Source organism: Macrobrachium nipponense, chromosome 22 (genome assembly GCF_015104395.2).
Source record: "Macrobrachium nipponense isolate FS-2020 chromosome 22, ASM1510439v2, whole genome shotgun sequence".
Classification (NCBI taxonomy): Eukaryota; Metazoa; Arthropoda; class Malacostraca; order Decapoda; family Palaemonidae; genus Macrobrachium; species Macrobrachium nipponense.
The window spans coordinates 61,888,635-61,901,241 of record NC_087213.1 but is presented as its reverse complement, the minus strand read 5'-3'; the positions used below and the strand labels follow the sequence as shown (position 1 = coordinate 61,901,241).

At 38.8% G+C, this 12,607-nt stretch overlaps 1 protein-coding gene across 1 annotated transcript in view; it reads left to right on the top strand.

Annotated features, from left to right (window-relative positions):
- Positions 1–12,607, top strand: part of LOC135198714 (collagen alpha-1(XVIII) chain-like) — a 751,537-nt gene that overhangs the window by 682,512 nt on the left and 56,418 nt on the right. The window contains exons 22-26 of the mRNA XM_064226569.1: positions 16–168; positions 8,067–8,165; positions 9,258–9,272; positions 12,189–12,299; positions 12,449–12,550. Coding sequence (XP_064082639.1) covers positions 16–168; positions 8,067–8,165; positions 9,258–9,272; positions 12,189–12,299; positions 12,449–12,550 — 480 coding nt within the window. The remainder of the gene's footprint in view (positions 1–15; positions 169–8,066; positions 8,166–9,257; positions 9,273–12,188; positions 12,300–12,448; positions 12,551–12,607) is intronic.

Here is a 12,607-nt window from a genome sequence, read left to right as displayed (position 1 = left end):
AAACTACTTTTCCAGGGTTCCCCAGGTGAACCAGGTAAGCTTGGCAGCAAAGGTCTTCCTGGGCCCAAGGGTTCTGATGGAGAGAAAGGAGATAGAGGTGATGCAGGTCCTCCTGGCCCCATAAGCACATTGATGACACCAGATGGTATGAATGTTACAGTAATAAAGGTAAGATCTTATTTACACTCATTCAGTGCATTCCAGTCTGAAGTTTGTTGCAGCACCTACCAAAATGCTTTGTATGAAACACTAATACTAATGTGTACCATCTCCAAATCAGAATCCTTTTATTTTTTTTCATTTATTATCACTTCATTTGCTACAGTGGCTTTCAGTTTTTCATCAGATTTTGTTCAACTTTGCTTTTTCTGTCAGATGTTTTTAAGTTTGATTTCTTTGAATTATATTCTAGCACTGAAGTAGTAAATACTAGTGTAAAGGGTCTTTTCTTATATGTATAGTTATTGAAATACTTTTCTTGATAAATTGCAAGTTTTTAGGTACTCGATCACTTATCGTATAAAAAAAATAATTTTATCTAGATTTGGTGAGAGTTTTTGGCTAAGTTATAAAAAACAGTAGTTTTTTACCACCACTTGCAGGGTTGAAGTCTATCAAAATTATTCTCAGCATGCAAACTGTCTTTAGACCCTTGTATTTTCAACTTTTATTTGCATTTCATTACTGAGCAACATTTTGTTGATGATTGCTTCTTCCCATAGAACGGAACATGCTGTTATTAGTTTTTAATCTTTTCAGTTATCTCAATGGTTTTATATTTGCTTATTTTCATCTAAGGTGTCAGGCACTGTTTACTGTTGCAATATTAATAGAGAGGCCTCTCATTTTCTTTGTGGATTACTTTAGTTCTTTTTCATTCCCCTTTATTGTTCTTATTCTGTAGATGTGGTAGATGTGGGCAATATAAGAGTAAGGTATAGCTGTCACTGACATGGAATATTTATATCAATATCAGTCTTAAATTAGATATGACAGTATCACAGCATTGATCCAAAGGCTTTGGTAATTAGAGGAATGTATCCATCATTGACATTATTAATTAAGCTTACTATAATAAAGCAAAATATATAAATAAACTTTTTTGAATGATGTTTTTAGCAACAACTTATAAGATATGTATATGTTTATTAGCATGTGTCTGTTGTAGTCAAGAAACACTTTATGGTAGACCATCATCGGTAGGAAAACCCACTCAATACCATGCATTTAGTAATTATAAAATATCGTACCATTTATTTATCAAACTTATATAGCAAACCCATTTAAATCATAAAGGGCTTTGCCAAATTATAATTCAGACTCTACAATACTTGAATGTGATACATATTCATATATAAGCGAAGTTGATCAGCAAAAAGTAGAAAATGGTAGTGATGTAAATACAAGTAGTAAATGGAATTAGTGTTTTGTTCTATTACTAATCTGAAGGTAACCAAAGTCTAAAGATGAGTTTATGGAATTTAAAGTGCTTTTATATTCATTTTGCATGTGTATTCATATATCTTCTACTTTAGATCCCCTGATGTATTTTTAGAGAAATTTCCCAATGTCTGTTGTAGATTTTGTTGATTGATTTGTGGGTAACTAACTTTACAGCTCACAATCTGTTGCTGCTGACTTAAATCCTAGCTAATTTAGCCATGCTTTCACATAATCACTTATGTTGTAATTTTTATACATTTTGGAAGGACACCTCTTTTGTAATCTGGTTTGAAACATGCCAAGAACATTATTTTTTAATTTTTGCATGGTAAGAATACTGTAGGACAGTGAACTGCAAATGGTAACATTTTCCAGTAGGATAGCCATCTAAAATATTCTCTAGTGATTAGCACTATTTATAGATGTGCGCTATCATACAACTTTCTGGGTTCGACCTGTGTCTGCCGGTGAAAAGTTCCTGTGGCTCACTTTTTTAAGTATAAATAGATCCTAAATATACCAAAGAAAAAGCTAGCATGGTATGCTGAAGTTACTACCCTCAGCTTGAACACCCCAAGGGCGTCGGTATAAGCATAAGGGCGAGTGGAAGCCACTACTCATAGGTCTTCTGCCAATTAGAGGATTCCTCTTCAAAGTCCCTTCCACGGCAAGAGCCGTTACAAAGGCTAGAGCCATTACAAAGGCTACTCCCCTTACCTCCCGCTCGCTCTCACTATACTACTACTACTACCCGCCCGCCATCTTCATTCCTGTAATTAGCATTGTGAGTGCAACACGCGTCTCAGAGCTCCCTTAGTGCTTTATCCAGAATCCAGCGATGTCCTCTGTGGAAACATCCAAGGTGGCGGAACTAACTATGCAAGCGGCGGCGGAGGATAAGCCCTTACCAGCGCTAAAAGAGACAGAGGCTACCTCTCTACTCTTCCCCGCAGATGTGGAGTTCTGGAATGACGCTCCGGCTACATTTACGGCAGGTAAACTTGATCCGGATTGCGCTTCCACCCTATTCACCGAGAAGCTACCTAGGATTCCGGACCACTTGGTCAAAGCAGAATTTGAGGCTAGGACCAGATTAGGAAGGTCTATCAACTCCGTCACTGCGGTGGAGTTGGTAGCATCAACCTACACTGAAGAACAGTTGTTCCGGGTCCTTACGAAAGCTGCTACAGACTTTCCAATCGGACCTGTACGTTTTCGTTATGCCAAGACGAGCATGCAGGAAGTACGTCCTGGCGAGTGCCTCTATAAGGCACGAGCCTAATAGACTCATAAAGTCCTCAATATGGGGCGAAAATTTGTTCCCGAAAGACGAGGTCAACAACGTCTTTCATGAGACAGCCAGAGCCAACCAGAGTCTTCGGGTCCGTTGGGGACTTCCTTCCAAAAGGAAGTTTGATGGGCCTGGACACCAATCCAGACTCAAGAAGAGGCCAAGGAGATTTCATCCTTACCAGGCCTCCCGTCCTCAGGCGGTCGTGCAAGCGGTTCCGGTCTCTCAGGTCGGTAAGCCTTCGACATCTAAGGCTCAACCGCAGCAACAGTTGTTCCGCCGGCTCAGCAGCCTTCGACCTCGACAGCCATAGTGACCTCCCCAGCCTTCAACCCCTCCTACGAGTCGCGAGACGCATTTCGCGGCTACAATAGGCATGCCGGAAGTAGCAGGGCCAGAAGTGGCGCCCGGCTACGAGGCGGACCAAGAGGTAGAGGCTTCCATGGAGGCAGAGGTAGCAGACCTGCAGCCAGCCAGTGAGAACCCGCAGGTGGGAGGGAGATTATATCTCTTTCGGGACCATTGGACCTTCAGTCCATGGGCCCACAGTATAGTCTCAAAAGGTCTGGGGTGGAAATGGGAGAAAGGGCCCCCTCCGCCAATCAGTTTTTACCAGATTCCAACGGCGGACCTTATAGACTATACCAAAGATCTCCTGCAGAAGAAGGCTATAGAACAAGTAAAACGCCTAAAGTTTCAAGGACGTCTGTTCAGTGTCCCAAAGAAGGACTCGGACAAAAGAAGAGTGATTCTGGACTTGTCCCGTCTCACTCATACATTCATTGTGACAGATTTCGCATGCTGACCGTCTCGCAGGTGCGGACCTTACTTCACCGTGGGGCCGTCACCACCTCTATAGATCTTACAGACGCTTACTATCATGTTGCGATAGCAAGGAACTTCTCTCCATACCTAGGCTTCAAGCTAGGAAAGCAGGCTTACTCATTCAGAGTCATGCCATTCGGGCTCAACATTGCGCCCAGGGTATTTACCAAATTAGGAGAGACGATAGTTCAAGAGCTAAGAACTCAAGGGGTAATGTTAGTAGCCTATCTGACGACTGGCTCATTTGGGCAGCCAGCATCGACGAGTGCCGCAAAGCAACAGCCAATGTGATAAAATTCTTGGAATTTCTGGGTTTCCAGATAAACAAGGAAAAATCTCAGCTCGTTCCGGCTTCCCGCTTCCAATGGCTGGGAATCCAATGGGACCTAAACAAGCACAAGCTATCTCTCCCACCCAAGAAGGTCAAGGAGATAGGGACAGCTACGAAACAGTTCCTCAAGAACAAAAAGGCTTCTCGGCGTACCCAAGAGAGAATCCTAGGTTCGCTACAGTTTGCGTCAGTGACGGACGTCCTATTGAAAGCCAGATTGAAGGATATCAGTCGAGTCTGGAGGAAGAGAGCCAACATCAATCTCAGGGACAAGATCTCTGTAATTCCACCCATTTTGACAAAAAGGCTTCGTCCATGGATGGAACGCCGGAACCTGGCCAAGTCAGTACCACTGCAATTCCCTCCGCCGTCTCTAACTATCCACACGGATGCATCTCTGAGCAGCTGGAGAGGATACTCGCAACACAAGAAAGTCCAGGGAACATGGTCGGATATGTTCTGCCAGTTCCACATCAATATTCTAGAAGCGATGGGAGTTTTCCTGACCCTAAAGAGACTGACTCCGGCCAGAAACAGTCATATAAGGCTAGTTTCGGACAGTTTAGTAGTAGTCCACTGCATAAACAGAGGAGGCTCCAGGTCAAGCGAACTAAATCACGTATTGATTGCGATATTTTCGTTGGCGGCGAAAAATCATTGGCACTTGTCAGCAACTCACCTGGCAGGAGTAAAGAAGGTTATCGCAGACGCACTTTCCAGGACAACTCCGCTGGAATCGGAGTGGTCCCTGGACAGGAAGTCGTTCCGGTGGATTTGCAATCAAATCCCGGACCTTCAAGTAGACCTATTCGCCACGGAATCCAATCACAAACTACCATGTTATGTGGCACCCAACCTGGACCCTCTAGCTTACGCCACAGATGCGATGTCCATAGATTGGAACAATTGGCAGAAGAGTTACCTGTTTCCACCGGTGAATATTCTGATGAAGGTCCTGCACAAGCTAAGATCTGTCACAGGACAGGTAGCATTAGTGGCACCTAACTGGCCAAAGAGCAACTGGTTTCCACTTCTTCTAGAACTGAATCTCTGGCCCAAACGGATCCCCCGTCCAGAACTGACACAGGTAGTACAAACTCAAACTGTGTCAGCTTCCTCAAGAATTCTGAGTGCCCTAACTTTATGGACTTCATGAAGTTTGCGGCCCTAAAGGACGCTAGTATTGACCCACTAAACATCTTATTCATAGAATCAGATAAAAGAGAATCAACGCTCAGGCAGTATGATTCAGCAGTAAAGAAATTGGCCATTTTTCTAAAAGATTCAGCTGCTCAAAATATGACTACAAATCTGGCAATTTCGTTCTTTAGAACTCTATTTGAGAAAGGCCTAGCCGCTAGTACCATTACTACGATCAAATTGGCCTTAAGGAAGATTTTTCAGCTTGGCTTTAATGTTAACTTGTCAGATTCATACTTCTCTTCGATTCCAAGAGCATGTGCCCGTCTGAGACCAATAGACCGCCCTCATACGGTCTCTTGGTTTTTGAATGACGTACTTAAATTAGCCTCAGACACTGATAATGAGTCATGCTCATATATAACCCTTCTCAGAAAGACCTTATTCTTAATGGCCCTGGCTTCAGGTGCCAGAATATCTGAACTCTCGGCTCTCTCAAGAAATCCAGATCATGTTGAATTCCTCCCGTCGGGTGAAGTATTACTATCCCCAGATCGGAAGTTCTTGGCTAAGAATGAGGACCCACAAAACAGATGGGCTCCATGGAAAATTATTCCTCTGACACAGGACGCATCTTTGTGTCCTGTCGTTACCCTTAAATCCTATTTGGACAGGACTTCCGAAAAATCTTCAGGCCCCCTTTTCATTAGAGAGAAAGGTGATACGATTTCTCTTAAAGGTATTAGACAACAAATACTCTACTTTATTGAACAGGCCAACCCGGATTCAGTCCCACACGTCCATGGCATCCAAGCAGTGGCTACCTCCATTAACTATTTTCACAATATGAATTTCGAAGACCTGAAGAAATATACAGTTTGGAAATCTCCAGCAGTATTTAAATGCCACTATCTCAAAAACTTAGAGGCCCTTAAATTCTCAACAGTGGCTGCAGGGAGCATAGTCTCCCCTGAATGACCGAGTTTTATCAACTCCTTCCCTTAGCCCCCTTTTTGTCAGTCCTTTTTCCCTTTAATACTCTCTCCTTCCTACCTGCCTCGCTCGTATTCCCTGCCAACCCTCTCTCTTCTGGGCCGGGCTGGTTGGTTTCCCATCCCGTCACTGGAACATGTACATAGTGTTGAGACCATAATGGTATCACTGACCTGTCTGTACATACCTTTTGTATATTGCTTCAGATACCATTCTTTTATTTTGTCTTATTATATTATCTTATTATTACTAGTTTTAAGCCATAGTTTAAGTTCTAGTGTAATTAGTAAGTAAGTAAATTTTCCGCCTTATTACAGCACATTAAATTTATTCTTTAAGTGAACCTTAGGTTTCATTATCCCTTTTTACATATTCGTTTGGTATCTGTTAAGCTTGGATGGAAATTTTCTGATACTTTTTCACCGGCAGACATAGGTCGAACCCAGAAAAGGGATTTTGACAAAGGAAAAATCTATTTCTGGGGGAAGACCTGTGTCGCCCGGTGAACCCATCCCTTCTTCTTTCCCCACCCTTAACCAGTCCAAGCTTGGGTGTCTATTCCAGGAATGAAGATGGCGGGCGGGTAGTAGTAGTAGTAGCGAGAGCGAGCGGAAGGTAAGGGGAGTAGCCTTTGTAACGGCTCTAGGCTTTGTAATGGCTCTTGCCGTGGGAGGGACTTTGAAGAGGAATCCTCTGATTGGCAGAAGACCTGTGAGTAGTGGCTTCCACTCGCCCTTATGCTTATACCGACGCCCTTGAGGTGTTCGAGCTGAGGGTAGTAACTTCAGCATACCATGCTAGCTTTTTCTCTGGTATATTTAGGATCTATTTATACTTAGAAAAGTGAGCTACAGGAACTTTTCACCGGGCGACACATATCTTCCCCTAGAAATAGATTTTTCCTTTGTCAAAATCCCTTTTTAGGGACCTAATTTTTAACTTGATTTTAGAGTTGCATCTTACACAAAATACAAATCTGTAAGTCTTGCAATGAAAATTGTGGAAGGTGTCCCAATTGAACATTGTAGTATTTTTCTTGTAGCATTTTGCTAGGTTACGTGTACAGTACAGTACCTACAGTATTGCGATATGTTGTGGAGTTCACAAGATATATTTTGATATGTCACCATAAGTAAAACTTGTAGAAAAATACTTTTAGTGGTCAGTTTTACAAAAATCTTTCCCTAAATTTGATAGTGAAATTTTAAATTTTTTGTAAAAAGAATCTTATTTAGAGTTTATGTAGACATCTTTTGCTCACTGTATTTAAAGTCACCGCAGATAATGTTACTGCCTTTTTATCAGGTTGGATTTTTCATGGCATGCCACAGTAAACCTAAAAGTATCCTTTTGTAAAATGCAAGACAGTTCTGGTTACTAAATAAGTTGGGACTTATCACTACAAGACAAATATTTGCTATTCTAAAAGATTATTATGTCTACTTTTATATTAACTTCTAAAGTGTAAAACATTTATGATACCACTTGTCTCTAATTAATCAGCATACCAGTATGTGACCATATTGTTGCCAAAGCAGGGAATTTAACATAGTAACCTGCACATACAAAAAAGTACTTCACTATCACTCTCAAAGGTCATTTCAAACCTTCAACCTTCTTAGTTTGGATTGGAAGAGGATGTGTATTTTTTTCACTTTTTATTTCCTTATTCCAAACCAAATACAATATGTATCAGGAATCAAAGTTGTTGCTTGTGTCCTGAAATTGTTGTAATGTTGTTGAATTTCAAGTACATTGGCAAAAATTTTTTGCACTAAAGCAGATTATTGTAGCATTACATAACTCTTAGAGGGATGTTGTAATGAATATTATTTTCTTTCTAAATGCAAGTATAAGTGAGTAAACAAATTTTTTTATTCTAAATTTCAGTAAAACATACAGTTTTCAAGTGTAGGCAAGTGATTTCCAAAACTTTAGATATACATACTATATGTGCACTGGTATATGAAGGTTGAAGGTTAGATGCTTAAATAAGCTTGTGGTAGCTGGTGCTCAAGACTCACCAACACTAACCTTTTTCAGGGAGAAAAGGGTGATCGAGGGAGAAGGGGCAGAAGGGGTCGTATTGGTCCCCCAGGCCCTCCAGGGTCCCAAGGGGAACTTGGCCTCCCAGGCTGGCCGGTAAGTAATACATACATATATGGAAATTTTATGAAAATTTAATTTTGAAAAAGGGTTCAGAATAATTGCTTTCAAGCTAGGTAATCATCATTCCAGGTGGAGTTTCAGAGTACATTTTTCTACAAGGGTACTGCTCATTTCTTTTCAGTGTTCATTCAATTGGATGTATGTAACAATATCTACTATTACATTATGTTCTAGGTATTCTGCAGGTGATTTATTCTGAATGTGCTAAGATTTGAACACTATTAGCACAGAACTTCAAATTCCAGGTTTTTAATATCATTTAAGTAAATGATGACCCAAGTACAGATAAGCTGTACTATATACTTAGTGTAGTCATGAACAAAGATGAAATTAAGACATGAGTAACTGTGAGATATGGTATTATTTAAAAAACAATTACAGTAACATATTTAGTTCTTGTTTGTGCAAACAGTTAGTAATTAAGTGGCAGTTATCTCAGAATGAAGTGGCACAAACATTCACATTGTTACTATAGAATAACTCCTGAATATAGTGTACTATTATCTGTCATTCATGGCCCCACAAAATAAAAACAGACTTTATGTAAATGAAATGTAATTTAATGCTTTAGAGCTTCTGTAATTTTTCATACAAAGTTTGGTGGTTACAGTTTAAACAGAGGTCCTTGAAGTAAAGTATTAGAATTATATGAAGCACTTAACATTGTTATGAATATTACTTAGCAAGTCTGCAACATTGAAATTGTACCATATATGACTGTAACCTTACAAAGCATTCATTATTTCTATTGTCCCTGATTAGTCTTGCTGTTATAATCACTGTATCATTGAGATTTCAGTTACTGTTCAATAATAATGATATACGTATTTGAATGCTAATTTTTTGTGGAAAAATAAATTCAAAACGCAGCTAACACTCAACCAGCTTTGGTGACTAGTACTTCTGAAGCCTTATAAAAACAAGCAACCTTTGTTCATTTTTTATCATTATAACAGTTACTTGTTACATATAGTATATCATAATCATGAATGTTTTTTCAATTTGTAAATATTGAATGAAATCCTTTAATGGCTACAACTTTAATTTTTCATGCTGGCAACAAAGAACATCACGGAAAGTGTAAGTAACATTAGTGCTTGATGGATCATTGTTAATATCTACCTATTACCTCAGCATTGCAAGTCCTACCATGGGCTCAGATGAATCACGAGACAAACCTATTACCTCAGCATTGCAAGTCCTACCATGGGCTCAGATGAATCACGAGACAAATTTATTTTAGTGATTTCCCAGGTTTAAAGCCCCACTATAGAACATAGTTTTACCAAAGTTTTTAATTATATCTACTGCTTCACAAGGTTATTACATCTATGTATATTGCATTAAATTTAATTACATTTGAAAAATTACATCAAAATACATTTACCTCAAATGTATGATCAAGAACTTTAAATAGACATGCAACTTGCAGGCTATAGATAAGAGTAATGTATTGGAAAATATATACCGGGTATACTATACTTTTTTTAAGCTTCTCTTTTTAGTCTTTGCTTTGGTACAGTGTTTGTAGTCTATTTAGGAAAGTAAGCATATGGTTTATAATTTGTTCATATATTTACCTCACCTTTTTATGGCGGGTCTTTAGAGGTAAAAAAAAACAGTGTATATATATGCAAGTGAATAAGGTTAAACATGATAAATTTGTAGTTTTGCTCAAGGATTAGGGTGAAACTCCCCATAGGGGTTTATCCATACACTACCTTGTGTGGCACATTTTAAATTTTATTTCAGACTCCTTGACTGTCAATGTTTTAACATTTTCTTGCTCCAGTTTTCATCTTATTTAAAAACCAATCCTTTAGATTAGTCCTGTGAGTTTAAGAGATGTAGAACCTCAGTGATCTGATTACACCAAATTATGGTAATATTAGAGTATATTTAATACTGTTTTAAGGACTATCTTTCTAAGGACAAGGCAAGTTTTTTGCTTTTGTGTTTGTATGTGGAATAGACAGGTTATGAATCTTGGTGGCTGGTGTGTTTATGCCTGGTTTTATTCTGTCCACAGATTGCATTTTACCATTATGTTAGAATGATAGGGACAACAAAATTGTAGGTGTAGAAACAAATTCCATTTTAGAATTTTTTATGTACTTCTTGTTAACGTACTGCAATAGAGATGTCTCATTCACCTTGACAAACAGGGCTTGACTGCCTCTTAACAGGTTTAGGTGTTGGTGGTGGGATTGGCAAACAGACTAATATTGATAGTATATACATATACAGGCAGTCCCCGGGTTATGACGTGGGTTCCGTTCTTGAGACATGTTGTAACCCGAAAATCGTCGTAAGCCGGAACATCGTAAAAAATCCTAAGAAAACCTCACTTTTAATGCTTTGGGTGCATTGAAAACTATGTAAACTGCATTCTTATTGCATTTTTCATAAAAAAAACTTTAAATATTGATTATTTTGCATTTTTGGTGTCATATTTCATCTGCCAGATCAGCGTTGTAGGCGTCGTAACCCTAGAAATAATTTCTGATGAATATAATTGAAAAGCACCTTAACCTCAGAACGTTGTAAGCCGAGCCCGTCGTAACCCGGGGACTGCCTGTACTATAGCATACTCCCAGGAATATTAATGTAACAAAGAATGAAAAACTCAGCATCATTGTGTGTGTTACCATCATATTCATTTGAAATTGGATTACATTTTTCATATCCCGAGGGAAAAAAAAAGATTATTACACTCCCAGTAAATTACAGAGAACTAGTGCTGTGATCATATGGAGTTTATGCATGGCAGCTATGTACATAGGATGATCAGTTTATAATGATCCTCAGCTAAAACTTTGACCCTGATAATTGTAGGAAGTGTTTGGAGGATGACAAGTTGCAAAGTAGATCAACTTTTTGTTCCATAGTTTGCATTCAGATTTGTAATGCAATGGATTATCAATTTCATAAGTTATTAGGTTTGACAATACGTATTCTAGTCCCAAATAACGGAACAAACAACAATTTAGACAGAATACATATAAAGCAAAGGCTTGGGTCAGACAAGAAACCTTCAAGAATTCTATGGTAAAGATTTGGGCACTGTTGGAGCCTCATGTTTGTTAGAAGGTCATTGGGCTTTTACTGTCTCTCGCAAAATAGTCTTCTTTTTTTCAGTAAACTAGTTGGTTTTTATCTATGGCATATTCTTTCTAATTCAAAAAGTAACTTTTGAATGCGTGAGAAATGTAACTTGAATGGGATTAGAACTGGACAATGTAGATGTATTTCACTGGACTTGAGGCAGCTACAAAATTTGTTTGAACAAGTGACAGTTTTGTTTTCATCTTCTGAATGTTACTAGAATCAAGACTTTAAAGATGTGTAATAAGTTTATGAGCTATTCCCAATTTATGAGTTTATCACATGGTAACCGGCTCCAATGAGTCCTTTTAGAGCTCCATTGTTTTAGGATTAAAACATGAATTTGAAAATTTGCAGTGTGAAAGATTTTAATGTACGTAATCTTATATTTGCATGTGTACAAGATGTATTACCCAGTAGGACATTTTTTTAATTGGATCTCAACCTTTTCAATCCTAGAAATAGGGCTGTTAATTTACAAAATGTTGCTAGTTTTTAAAATTATCCTCAAAGTTGTAGTATATTGCCATACACATATTTAATTCCAGCAGCAATCAAAGATGTTGTCCTTTACAAAATTTTGTCAGCCATTCAAATTACCCTCAAAGCAATTAGACACCAAGAGTCTTACCAACTTTCCATCATTCATAAGTAAAACTATTAGGATGGCATACTACTACTTAGATATAATTTTATATATCTCCACCTTAAATTCTGACAATTTCTATGTTGATGCTCTTGTTGTATAGTGATTGGTATGCTGTGTAACACTGGTTTTATTGTACAAGAGTCATACATTGTACCTGGAATTGCTATTGCTTAGATGCAATAGTGTCTGTATAGAAAGTAATATTTTGTGCTTTATAATTATTATATTTAATCATTCTTCAGGGAACTGTTGGTCGATCTGGGCCACCAGGACCACGAGGACCCCCTGGATTTGGTGAAAAAGGTGAAAAAGGTGCACCTGGCCCTCCAGGTCTTCCTGGGATTGGATTATTGGTAATCAGCTCTTAGTTATTTTGTACAATGATAGGGTAGTACATAAGTTGATGTACAAGAAACTTCACAAATATAAGGTATTTTATAATGATTTAAGGAAAGCTATTATCGAAGTTGAAAAATATAAGACTAACAGTTTTCCAATGCAGGGAACGAGTACTCGGACCCCAGTACCAGTAGGGGAACCTGGATTGCCAGGCTCACCTGGTTTACCAGGACCACCCGGACCACCTGGTCAGCCAGGACCGCCAGTAAGTCTAACAGAATTTTTTCCATAAAGCACAAACCATAGCATTACATATGACTTT